General features: G+C 42.7%; 1 protein-coding gene across 9 annotated transcripts in view; it reads left to right on the top strand.

Annotated features, from left to right (window-relative positions):
• Positions 1-13,421, top strand: part of B4GALT5 (beta-1,4-galactosyltransferase 5) — an 87,524-nt gene that overhangs the window by 63,048 nt on the left and 11,055 nt on the right. For 7 of the 9 annotated variants that reach the window (XM_089897049.1, XM_022597438.2, XM_089897055.1 and 4 more), the window contains 6 exons: positions 6,156-6,269; positions 7,242-7,366; positions 8,355-8,471; positions 9,102-9,289; positions 10,023-10,145; positions 13,004-13,105. In XM_089897049.1, the coding sequence (XP_089753175.1) occupies positions 6,156-6,269; positions 7,242-7,366; positions 8,355-8,471; positions 9,102-9,289; positions 10,023-10,145; positions 13,004-13,105 (769 nt within the window). The other 2 variants (XM_089897051.1, XM_089897050.1) reach the window with 2 other exon arrangements.

Genomic DNA, 13,421 nt, shown 5'->3' with positions numbered 1-13,421 from the left:
CTTCTGGTCACATACTCAGGGAAGTATCCTGTTGCCCACATCCTTCAAAACAGGTCTGTTGTCATAGGCAAATAAAATGAACAGAGTCACTGCCACTACGTTTCATACTTTATTCCGTGAGGTCGATGTTCTTTCTTAACCTCTTTCTCTCTGGCTTTTGCCTGCTCAGCCCATAGTTGTCTTTTCGTCTCCTCTCCCAGCAGGTGGTCAGCCTTAAGCGAGCTAACTCTCGAAGAATGCAAATTCTTTATATTTTACAAATGCTTGTCCTGATGGCATCTTTCTAATATATGTATATTTCCACTTTTTTTCAGTCAGAGAGGCAAGGGTTTGACCTTTTTTCAAATGGGAGGAGAAAGTAGTGATTCTTCCTGGCATCTGTTAGTCAGCACTTTTCAGTCCCCGCTCAGCTGGATTTGGTAATTTGAGGGAGAAAGCAGAATTTTCCCACCACCGTGGACTGGGGTAGCCGTGTCAACCTGGAAGCACACTGGACTCCCCTGGGCAGCTTTACAAGATGCTGATGCCTGCCCCCACCCCCGACCCCCAGAGGGTCTTATTTAATTAGTCTGGGGTATATCCTGGGCATAAGGATTTTTAAAAAGCTTCCTAGATGATTCTAGTATGCAGCCAAGGCTGCTGAACCACTGATGTAAAGCAAAGTTGACCGAGCAGGCCATTTGAATCTGCAGGTAGGAAGGATGTCTGTTGTGGTCCCATGTTATAAATGTAAAAGCAGCTGCCTTCTTTGCCGTCTACCTCCCTTGCTGGAAGAACATGTCCTGATTCGAAATGGATTAGATTTAAATTAAAAAGTAAAACCGTGACCATAGAAATTCAGCAGGCTGGCTTTTTCTCTCAGCAGTTCCCTCATTCAGTAGGGTCGTGCTTTAGAAGACTAAGAAATGGGTGTTTGGGGCTTCCCTGGTGGCGCAGTGGGGACGCGGGTTCGTGCCCCGGTCTGGGAGGATCCCACATGCCGCGGAGCGGCTGGGCCCGTGAGCCATGGCCGCTGGGCCTGCACGTCCGGAGCCTGTGCTCCGCAACAGGAGAGGCCACAGCAGTGAGAGGCCCATGTACTGCAAAAAAAAAAAAAAAGAGAAATGGGTGTTTGGAACCCCTGAAGAGAGTATGCAGTATAGTCTAGGCAGCTGGAGGAGAGCTAGGACTCCACAATAACCAGGCACAGCTTTACCAGGTCGTGAGCAATTAATTTCCTCTGCCGCTTCCAGTTTAAAAGGCTTCTACTACTAGTGGAAAGGTAGATTTTGTTTAAATTTTTATGTAAAGAATTTAAAGTTAGAAATGAGGAAATTAGTGTTTGTTGGGGGTGGGTGTTCTCCACGGTGTAGGGCAAGGTTATGGAGGACTTTCACTTAGGAGTTGTGTGTTTCAGGTTTTCTTTTTTAAAAATGACATTATTAATTTAGTAACCAGAAGAAAAGAATAAGTGGTGTTTTGTTTCATGCTAGCTGCTAACGAAACAGGAGGGAAGGGGGCAGGGCACAACCTTTAAAAGAATGACATAGCCCTTGGGATATGACATAAACTGGTTAGAACCAACTAGGTCCAAGATGGCGGAAGATTCGACTTCCAGTAGACCTTGAGCCTCATAATATACTCTCCGTAATACATTAGCTAAATGACACACCCACAGGCGCATGACAGTTCCGAGGCTGACCGTAAAAGGTCAAAAATTAGGCGGTGGCCCAATTCCTGGAAATTCTGCCCCTTCCCCCCAAAAGTTGGAATTATCCTCCCACTAGTTAGCCTATGAAGTTACCTGGCTCAGAAAGACTAACAACAACCCCATATTTCGAGTCCTCGCACCTTCTGAGATGGTCCACACTCTGTCTGTGGTGTGTGTTTCTTCCAAGGCCATTCTCGCCTTTTGCAATGAACTGCATTCTTCTGCCTATGGAATGTGTATCTCTAAACAAATCCACTTCTTACCTATCACTTTGTCTGTCACTGAATTTGAATTTCTGTGCTGAGACATAACCTGAGCTTCAGTAAGTCCTGAGACCAGGTGTGTGATCTCTGTTAAAAGACAGTAGGTTCATGGGACTTCCTGGTGGTCCAGTGGTTAAGACTCCACGCTTCCAATGCAGGGGGTGCGGGTTCGATCCCTGGTCAGGGAACTAAGATCCCACATGCTATGGGCGTGGCCAAAAAAAAAAAGACAAAAGACAGTGGGTTCAGGTCCCAATCTGGGTTGTACAGTTTCACTACCAGGCCTATTATATATATATCAGTGTTGGAAGGAAGTAGAAAGGAATTTATCTGTGTCCCCAAACAGACCCCCAAAGTAGGATCATTAAGGTTAGACGGTGTCTTGTCTCCTCTCCCACATGTTTTTTTAACTTCTTGTTCCCTACTTAGGTTGTAGCTCTAAGGCTTGGTTCTGTCTTTGCCCAGAATTATCATTCTGTTTTTGTTGATTTGCTTATGAAAATGCCTGTTGTAATACTTCTGGGAATTTCTTTGCCTAATTACTGTGATGCCGTTTCTTTTTTTTTTCCCCTTAAAAAGTATGTATGTATGTATTTATTTCACACACACACACTGTATTTTATTTTTACAAGAGATAAATAAACTGACACCAAGCATTGTAAATGGATGACCACAACAGAAGCAACAATGACTGCAATTACCAAACACGAAACACACTCACACTATGTCATCATATTGACATTCAGTCCAGGAATCCTCCACTGTAACAGCGCCTTTACTTTGCAGTGAAAATTGATCTGTATATTTGACATGGGACTGAGTGAGCTGATGAGGATGACTATAATTTTTGTGATGCCGTTTCTAACCAGCTTCTCCCTCCACACATGCGCACATCACAGACATACACGTTTTCTAGAACACATGAAAACTGCTAATTTTTTTTCTTAAAAAGAATCATTTTATGTACAAAAAAAATATGTGTGTGTATATATATGTATACAATTAAGCAAAATGAGAATCACCCAGAGTAATGATTAGCATTGGAGGTTCTTGGCTTAGCTTTTTGAAATGTTAATACCTTCAGAAAGGGCTGGACTTAGGATGGATTTGCATGTGTGAACTGAGGACTTTGGGCTAATTTCTGTGTAAATGTAATTTTACCTTTAGTGTTCATGCTGACTTGGTTTATGTCTTTATATAAATGCAAGCTTATTGTTTTTCAGGAAAGCTGAAACTAAAAAGGACAGAGCATTCTGTCCCTTTCCTGCCCTGTTAAGAGACTTAAAAATTATTGTATTTACGAGATGATATGAAACCTATTATATATATATGAATCCTTGTATTCAGCCATATTTATAATAAATACTCATAATATAAAAAAAAAAGAGACTTCAAATTCTCTTCAAGTTGCCTCTCATTGAGTTTCGTCCTCCGAGTACTTGTAGAATAGGCAGCCATGTGTCTGTATAAAAGGACTCACTGTATTAGCCATTTGATTCTTGGAAGCCTTTTCGTAGTGCTTTTTAAAAACTATCCATGTTGAAGATTCTAGAATTCCAGGGTGCAAAGTGAATGTGAATAGGAAGTTTTAATTTTCATAGAATCAGCATGAATCCAAAAGGACTGGAGAAAGAGATTTTCATACTCTGAAAAAATAGTGCAGTGTAATGGAAAGAGTTCATTCGGGTCTCTGTTACGTACTAGCCAGGTCTCCTTGTACGAGTTGTGTATACGGTGCCTCACTTTCTTTATCTGTCAAAAGATAAAGAGTTTGGAGGACCCCCTTCATACCTCCCCCTAGGAAAAAGGCCTCTGCTTTACTCTTTAACACGTCACTAAAATGACAGTAGATTGTGTGTGTGTGTGTGTGTGTGTGTGTGTTTAATGGCGTAAACCCCTGAAAATGAGAACAAGAAAGGAGACCACAGCAAAAAATTTTGGAAGTTGGAAAGCAGATGGACCAGTGATAAAGGACTTAATGGACCCAAGAAAACTGACTGCTAATGTGGCAGCAAGGAAAGCCAGCAACCACTGCAGTTTATACCCCAGAATCCCTCAGAAGCTCAGGAATCAGCAACATCAAGTACTTTTGGAGATAAAAATAAAGGTGGCAACTAAGATAAAGGTTGGTTGAAAGCTGTTTAAAAAGCAGTCAGATACCCAGATTCCTTCCCCCCGTCCTGGCAAAGTACTAGAGACTTGATAACCTCCAGAGATGGTAAAATAGAGGGTCCTTCAACTGGGGGGACCTGGCTTGGTTTAGGGTACCCTAGCCTTTTCCTCTTCCTCAGTTTTAGGGTGCTTGCAGCAAAGAGCATATGATTCTGGCAGGAGATTAGAATAGACTTCTCTGGGGAACCTGACTGGACCAAGACGAAAGACCCAAAGATATTGACACTGGAGGTTTCCAAACCAAACTTTTGGCCAGAACACCCTCCAGTGAAGAACCTCAGTCCAGACCCTTCCAGTTAGCTTTCGCTCCCCACTCTTAAATATTAGCAGATGGCCAAGGATCACTGTGCCAGAGACCAAACAAATAAGAAGCAGCAAATTGAAAGAAACAGAATATGCTGGGAGGAAAAAAACTTAACTATCACATATGTTCTCAAGGGTCAGAGGAAAAGGATTGCAAACATGGAACAAGACATTGGAAAAAAAAATGAACATTCAGAAAATTAAAGGGACACTTTGAAATAAAAACTCTAACAGCAGAAAATGATAATTAAAAGAAGGACTGGGTAAAATTGAGGAAATCTCTCAAGGTAGAGCAGAAGAATAGCAAGATGGAAAGTCAGTTAGAAAAGATGAGAAAATTATAGGGCCAGGAAGTCCAACATCTGAGTCCTATTTTCTGTTCTCCAGAAAGATAGCACAATACAGAAGGGAGGAAATCATCATCACAGTAATACCTCCTCCTCACCCCAAAATTTTAGAACAGAAAATGAATTTCCAAACTTTAAAAGCCCACCAAAAGGTCAACACGGTGGGCTAGGCACACCAGTATGAAATTTCCTGAAGAGAAAGTTCTTTACACTTCCAGAAAGAAATTACTTCACCTTTTACAAAGATAAAGAATGGGAATGGCTTCGGACTTAACAGGCACAGGGGAATCTAGAAGGCAGTGGGAAAGCACCTTTACAATTATTTCCAGCCTTGAATTCTATAAAACCAACCAACCGTGTATCAAGTGAGGAAGAATGAAAATAATCAGCTATACAGGGTTTCAAAATCACTGCCCTTTCCCCCTTCTTAGGAAGCCACTGGAAGAATGTGCTCTACCAAGTGAGAACAAGGGAGAAGCTGAACTTAGGAAAACTGAGGTTCGATACTATAGGAAGATGAAGGGACTCCCCAGGACACTGAGGAAGGGAGATCCCAGAGTAGCATGTGCACATCAGGCTCCCAGGAAAGCCTGTCCAAACTGAAGTGGATCGGGAGGTGCTGGACCTTCTTAAGGAAGAGGAAATTGAGGGAAGACCTGATGCCTGTGTCTTCAGGGGAAATGAAGTGGCAAAGGGCATGACGTCAGGCTGTCATCATTTCACATAAAACTAAGCAAACAGGAAAACAAGACAGTCGCTCCAGGAAAAAATAATTATGCAGGAAAGGAAAAGTAATCATAACTTTCCACATTTCTCAGCTACAGCGAGTATTTATCGAATCGTCATAATATAAATACTGAAGGTTGCCCTAACCACGATTATCATATTTGACTGGAGGGAGACTGGAGGATGGAAAGCGTATGTGTGTGGCGGGGGCAGGGGAGGGAGGGAGCGCAGTCTTCAGCTCCCGCAGTGAGAAGTCAACAGATGGACCTAAAACCGAAGCATCGAGATTGGGTGTGCAGGCTGATGGAGATAAATACTGAGGTAGTAGGCGAGGAAGTGAGAGCGGTTCCTTTAGAGAAAGACATGGGAGGGGGCCCTGTGTTGTTTTTTTTTAATTACGTTGTAAGGTTATTTGACTGTGAACTGCCTGCATATAAAGCTATAACAACAGTAAGAATAGAAACACTGGTAAACTAGTATCATCTGGTTAACATTTTTATTGACAGGTTCAGATTTTAGCTGAAGAGCTAGGCCAGCGGCCTGCCTCCCCAAAAGATGATATCTAAGAAAAATACTCCTTTGGTAGGCATCGAAGAGTTGCAGGAGTGATGACATGTACCAGTCTGAGTTGCCTTTTTTTTCTTACCTCTCTAGATTATCCTCTTGACTTGAACCACAGCGAAACCTTCCTACAAACCACAACTTTTCTTCCTGAAGACTTCACCTACTTTGCAAACCATACCTGTCCCGAAAGGCTCCCTTCCATGAGTGAGTAGAGCTCTTGCTTATCTTCCTCTGCTTTTAAAACTGATGCCTTCTTATTTGAGTAAACTAAAAGGGAGAGTGTTCTTGAGCTGTCGATATGTCTACTTACACAGAGATTGTAAACGCCTCCCGGCCGTTGGGAACAGGGATTCTGAAAGTTACTTGTGCCCTGGCTCCTCTTCAGCGCTTCTGTAGGGTGGCCTGTGTTCCTGGTGCCATTTTCTACCACATTTTTCACTTTGCTTTACACATGCCCCCCTCCTTTGTAACTCGGGGTCTGTTAAGATGTCCTAGAGAAAGTGTAGGCAACCACCTTTGTCTTTTAGTATAAATCTCACACTGATCATATGACTTGCTCGCTATGAGGGAAGTTATTTTCTTAACAAAGTGCTAGTTTAGGAAATTCTTGGATCTTTTCTTTCTCTTCCTTTTTCTTCTTCCTCTCCCCTTCCTCTTCCCCCTTCCTTTCCTTTCCTTCTTAGAATCTCATGTATAATCTGAAGCAATGACAATGTACTGTTACACCTTTTCTGTACTTTGGGGCTTCTTGGACAGTCCTCTTCTGGACTTGAGTCCGAGACGATGAGAGTTCTGAGTTTGGACGTGACCAGTCGGGGTCACTGATCAATGAATTGGGATAGTGTGTCTATACATGCCTCAGGAGCACACAGCGACGGTGCCAAGCTCAGCTACTTTTCTCCTTCCATTTTCAGAAGTTCAGCTGCTGTACACCCTTGGCAGAAGCAGAACTCAAAGGCTCAATTTCTTGATTTGCTGCTTTACACAGTAATAGTAATAGTGATTTGCTGAAATGCAATGAGTTGGAAAGCAGAGGAAGGGACCCCCATCCCTGTTAAAAACACAACCCACTGAAAAAGCACTGAACTGCTCCAGAGATTACAACCCTGAACATAGGAATAAGACTCTACCATTTTCTGGCCTCTTAATTATTATTTTTTTCCCTCCTCTGTTCAGAGGGCCCCATAGCCATAAACATGAGTGAAATTGGAATGGATGCCATCCATGAACTCTTCTCTAAAGACCCAACCATCAAGCTCGGAGGTCACTGGAAGCCATCGGATTGCATTCCTCGATGGAAGGTAGGGGGTGAGGTCAGACCCCAAGTGCTGGAAGCCTACCTGCCATCATCTGAATCACCATGGGTTTCACTCTGACCTTTTGTAATTTGCACCCTACTTACTACTTAATGCAAAATATTTGCATTTGATGGGAACATACTGAAGGAATGGATTTCCCTGAGGACTGTTCTGTAGCCACGGAAATTCACGTTGTTCTGATGACTGAGCCAGGACCCTTTTTCTTCCTTACAGGAATACTGGCTAAGCAGGGGGTAGGGGGTGGTAGGTCTCTTGTGACACATTTGCAGAAGCCATCTTCACAAATTCAGTGCTTCATGCCTCATTTGGCATTGTTGCCGTGAGTCTAGTGGAATAAAAAGTGGAGTTATCTAGCCTGACACTGAGAATTGTTTAGTTTTTTTCTGCGTGACTCTAATCAGGAGACATCGGTAGTGTGGATCAAGCTTATGGCACTGGCTTAAGTCCATTCTTTCAACAAGTATTTAGTAAAGTGCCTGTTCTGTGCCAGCCCTATGAGATGCTGTGGTGCAGCAGTGATCAAAGCATGTCTGGAACAGATCAGTGTTTCCAGCCCATCACTGGGTTGTAAAATCAATTTAATGAGCAGCGTTTAAAAAATTTATGTATATATATAAAAGTGCATTGCATGTTTTAAGGGGAAATACTGTTCTGTGAAGCGTGTCTTAGTTGTATGTCTCTATGTTTGTGCACTGGGTCACAGTGAATATGAGTGTATGTCTTTCTCTGGGCTGTGGTCTCGGATTCATTTGCAGGCCCACTGTGTACATGGTATGGCACATGTAAGAACGAGGTCCACTTACTTCCAAGGGTCGACTTGCCACCATAGGTCTTTATTTAGAGAAGCTGAGGATAAGACAGCTCCCAGAACTCCCCAAGAGCTGGTCCCCGATTCTGCAGAAGTGCCCTGCTGCAAAGCAACAGATGAGGGGACTAACAGGGCGGCCTCTTTTGCTGTGACCCATTGCAGGTGGCAATCCTTATCCCCTTCCGGAACCGCCATGAGCACCTCCCGGTCCTGCTCCGACATCTGATTCCCATGCTCCAACGCCAGCGCCTACAGTTTGCATTTTATGTGGTGGAGCAAGTAAGTGGTCCTTTCTTCTCTCTTCTTTCTCTTCTGAGACAGCAGTTTAGAGAGCTTCAAGCTAATGCATCCTTGGTGTAAAGATCCAGTAAAACTGAAAGCTCACAGTCGACTGAGTCGCCTGCGGCAGGAAGGGGAGCAGAGAGCAGTCCTGCTCCTGGTTTGAGATGTTGCTCAATGTCAGCAGATTTGAGTGCAGCCTGGAACTTTGTTTACCCTGAACAAAGGCCTCTTGTGGGCTGGTTTTGCTAGAGCTGCTTTAAGTGTTGTCTTTAGGCTCCAGACCCAGGAAATTCCCCTTAAGATAAGGAGCCACAGGTCGAAATGGCAGTGTTGTTCTTCCTTCCGTATATGGGGCTGGGTACCCTTCTAAATGCTGTTTACATGGCTGACTGTCTGCCTTTACAACAGCCTTGGGAGAGAGGAGCTTGGGTTTATCTTTATCACCCCTTTTTATTTCCAAGGAAGTCAAGGCCAGAGGTCAAGTGATTGTGAGTCAGTGATGAGCTGGGCAGGACCCACCTCCCTTCTGGCCCAGGATCTCTCAATAAGCTCTCCCTTAGGCAGGGCTGAGGCAGCAAAGATTGTGCTTCAAGAGTCCTTTTAAAAATAAAGGTCTGCTTCTTTTAGGTTGGCACCCAGCCCTTTAATCGAGCCATGCTTTTTAATGTGGGTTTTCAAGAAGCAATGAAGGACTTGGACTGGGACTGTCTTATTTTTCATGATGTGGATCATATACCAGAAAGCGATCGTAACTATTATGGATGTGGACAGATGCCAAGGCACTTTGCAACTAAACTGGATAAGTATATGTATCTGTGAGTATCATTTCCCCTTAATTAAAGAGGTTAAATCTAAAAGGATGGTGAGAGATGCAAAGATGACAAAATCCAATTAGCTCCAACCTGAATGGCAGTCAACTGATGAATGGATAAACAAAATGTAGTATATCCATCCATACACTGGAATGCTATTTGGCAATAAGAAGGAAGGAAGTACTGATATATGTGACAACGTGATGAACCTAGAAAACATTATGCTCAGTGAAAGAAGCTAACTACTAAAGACTGCATGTTATATGATTCCATTTCTATGAAATGTCCAGAATAGGCAAATCTGTAGAGACAGAAAGGAGAATAGTGGTTGCATAGGGTTGAGGGGAATAGGGGGAAATGAGTGACTGTTGATGGTGGGTACAAGGCTTCTTTCAGGAGGGTGATGAAATTAATTAAAACTGATGGTGGCCATGGTTGCACAGCTCCATGAATATACTAAAAACCATTGAATTATACACTTTTAATGGGTGAATTATATGGTATGTCAATTCTGCGTCCTTAAAGCTGTTATTAAAATAATCAATTAGGAAAAAGTTCAATTAGCTACTCAGATTGATGCGTCCCGTCCTGAGGAAACAGTTTCAGGTGGTTCAGGGCAGTAGCACAGAGAGTATTGTTTTACTTAAGACTTAGTTCTCCAGTGAGATGGCCTGTTCTAGGGGAAAAAAATCACCCTTTAATGCACAGATGATTGATACCATACATCTCCTTTTAGGCTTCCTTATACTGAGTTCTTTGGTGGAGTGAGCGGCTTAACAGTGGAACAGTTTCGGAAAATCAATGGCTTTCCTAATGCTTTCTGGGGTTGGGGTGGAGAAGATGACGACCTGTGGAACAGGTACTACCTTCTTCTGATGTCTTCTAGAAATGCTACCTTAGACTCTCCAGACTATCACTGTCTAATAGGAATATGATGTACTAAGCCATGTATGTAAATTTCAGTGTTCTAGTAGCTACATTTAAAAAGGTTAAAAAAGAAAAAGGTGAAATTAATTTATTATATTAATAAAAATATTTTTAAAATTATATTTATCATAGTATATCCAAAATAATACCATTTCAACATGTAATCAATATAAACTATTAATGAGATATTTTACATTCATTTTTTTCTGACTAAATCATAGAAATCTGGTGTGTACTTTACACTCACAGCACATTTTACTGAAACCTCCCCAAACCAGAGGTCAGATGTTTGTTATGCGTACACAGATTTATCCATGCCATCAGATAAGGCTTGTATTATGTAAGTTTGTATGAACAATCCTGTGTGTGATTAGTGTAAAGTAGTATTTTTACAGAGTAAGTAAATAGTAACCTAACAAGGAACAAATAACCAAAAGAATTTCTACCTTGTATCCACTTTCTATCTCAGCTTTAAAAAAAGAAAGGGTGTGTTGGTTGTTAATACAAAATAATATTTTCGGGTAAAAATTCAGATGATACAGATGTGTCTAAGCCAGGGAGTATAAGTCTTAATCCCCATTGTTACCCTGTTTCCTTCCCAGGAAGTAGCCATTTGAGCAAGCTGTTTCTTTCTATAGACTTCTTTCTATTCATACATAAACAACCCAGACACATCCCTTCTCCCCTTCCAACCATGTTAGAGAGCCACTTCATTATTTTTAACAATTGCATGGTATTTCTTTATGTAGATAGACAACAATTTATTTTAATCCTCTCTTGTTGATGAACATTGTTTAATTTTGAACATGTTTTGTTCACATGTGCGAATATATCTTTAGATTAAATTCCTAGTTGCAGAACTGCAGAGTCAAGAAGTAAATGCACTTTTTTTTTATTTAAAATGTTTTTTTATTAATTTATTTTTGGCTGTGTTGGGTCTTTGTTGCTGTGCGTGGGCTTTCTCTAGTTGCAGTGAGCAGGAACTACTCTTTGACGCGGTGCGAGGACTTCTCACTGCGGTGGCTTCTGTTGTTGTGGAGCACGGGCTCTAGGCACACGGGCTTCAGTAGTTGCGGCATGCGGGCTCAGTACTTGTGGCTTGCGGGCTCTAGAGCGCAGGCTCAGTAGCTGTGGCACACGGGCTTAGTTGCTCCGCGGCATGGGGGATCTTCCCGGACCAGGGCTCGAACCCGTGTCCCCTGCATTGGCAGGCAGATTCTTAACCACTGCGCCACCAGGGAAGTCCCAAGAAGTAAATGCGCTTTTAAATTTTGATAGTTATTGTCACATTTTCCTCCAGAAAAGATTGCAAAAATATTCTGACCAGCAGCACGTTAGCGTACAAATTTTCTTACACCACCAGCAACATTGGATGTAAACAACCTTTTCAGTGTGTGCCGTGTTTCAGCTCTGTAGTAGCTCCATGTGGCTTGTGGCTGCTGTTAGGCAAAGCAGCTCCAGACAGTTCTTTCTCAGTCTGTTAGGTAGAAGTGGCATCTCATCCTTTTAACTTGGGTTTCTTAGGAACCTGGTGAGGATGAACAGCTTTTCCAGACATTTAACTACGTTTGACTGGTTTTTGAATCCAGCTGAGCTCCCCCAGGATATCTGCCATAACTCTCGTCTTGCCCTTTCCTCAGCTCAGCAAGGAGGCCCTCAGTGCAGGAACCTACAGCTGGTTTTCCCCAGCGCCCCACAATTCCAAACACACAGTAGGCATTTCGCACATGTTCATCAAATGAGAGTGGGAACACAGCTTCACACAGTCGGCCCTCCGCACCCATGGGCTCCGAAGTTGAGGATTCAGCCAACTACGGAATGAAAATATTAAAAGAAAATTCCAGGAAGTTCCAAAACGCAAAACTTGGATTTGCCACGTGCTGGCACCTATTCACATAGCATTGTATTAGGTATGATAAGTACGCTAGATTTGGTTTAAGGTATCCTGGAGGATGTGCGTGGATTATATGCAAATACTATGCCATTTTACATAAGGGACTCGAGCATCCACAGATTTTAATATCTGTGGGCCCAGTGCTGGAACCAGTCCCCCACCCAGAGACTGAGGGCTGACTATATATGAAAATGAGAGTATAATTTGGAGTCGAGGAGGATGTTGAAATATGAAAATGATCATAAATATCGCATAGATATCCAAAGTCTACCCCATGTATTGAGTATTTCTTGGAGTCCTATCAAGTTTCCAGTAAACCCAGCCTGGGAAACCTTGTATTTATCATGTTAAGAATAAATATCCTGAACACCTCCTCTAAATTCTTCTCGCCTCATGGTGACTTTTCATAAATTGTGAAGTTTTACATCTATATCGGAGGACATCATATAAATTAGCTCATCTCCCTGGTGATGGGGGAGGTGGGCGGAGACATAAGGTCTCTCTAGGGGGGACACACGGTGACTCTGACTTTGCTGACTTGCTCTGTGGTAGGTCATGGAAGACAGGTGTGCCCACCGGGGAGAACATGTTTCTGATAGGACCCAAACAAGCCGGCCCAGAGGGAGTGTGGTTGTACCTGTCACTGAGACCCTGTGTCACACCTCAAGAATTTTGAATTTCTTTTTGAATTTCAAATTTCTTTCCTTCTTCAAAACGTTTTTGTATTGTAGACTTCTTTTCTAAAACCGTGAACTTATCCAGAGGGGAAGCAACATGAATATTTAGATGCAGAAGTTCTGTTGTTCAGCTTGGGGTCCTTCAGCCTCGGGATAGGTTTGGTCACCTATGGGACTTGATCATTTTACCCAAAAGCCCACCCTCTTTGTCTTGGACAGAGTGCAGAATGCAGGCTATTCTGTGAGTCGGCCAGAAGGTGACGCGGGGAAGTACAAGTCCATTCCTCATCACCACCGCGGAGAAGTCCAGTTTCTTGGAAGGTTGGTGCAGTTTATTTATTCCTTGTACAAATATCCTGTATACTTCGCATTTCCAGGTGTCCCCGAGCACTGCAGCCCCTGTCTTGCTCCCCACCCCTCTCCAGGGTCTTGTTCGGACAGCTCTTTTAGAGTTCCTATATATATTTTAATTTAAGCGTGAGGCAGGCGTTTGGGGGCAAAATCATACCATTGGTGAAATTTTTTGACAGTAAGATCTTTTAAGGAAATCACTCATTCTGTGTCTTAAGCTTTGTCGTCTCCTCTGTAGCCTTCAGGGAGTTGGGGAAGAATCCACTCCGGTAAGGGTTTCTGTGTA

Source organism: Delphinapterus leucas, chromosome 15, assembly GCF_059928025.1.
Source record: "Delphinapterus leucas isolate spDelLeu-1000000601 "Yukka" chromosome 15, BTC_Dleu_Yukka2, whole genome shotgun sequence".
In the NCBI taxonomy this organism is placed as follows: domain Eukaryota; kingdom Metazoa; phylum Chordata; class Mammalia; order Artiodactyla; family Monodontidae; genus Delphinapterus; species Delphinapterus leucas.
Note: the sequence above shows the minus strand (reverse complement) of the source record. Positions and strands in the feature narration are given on the sequence as shown.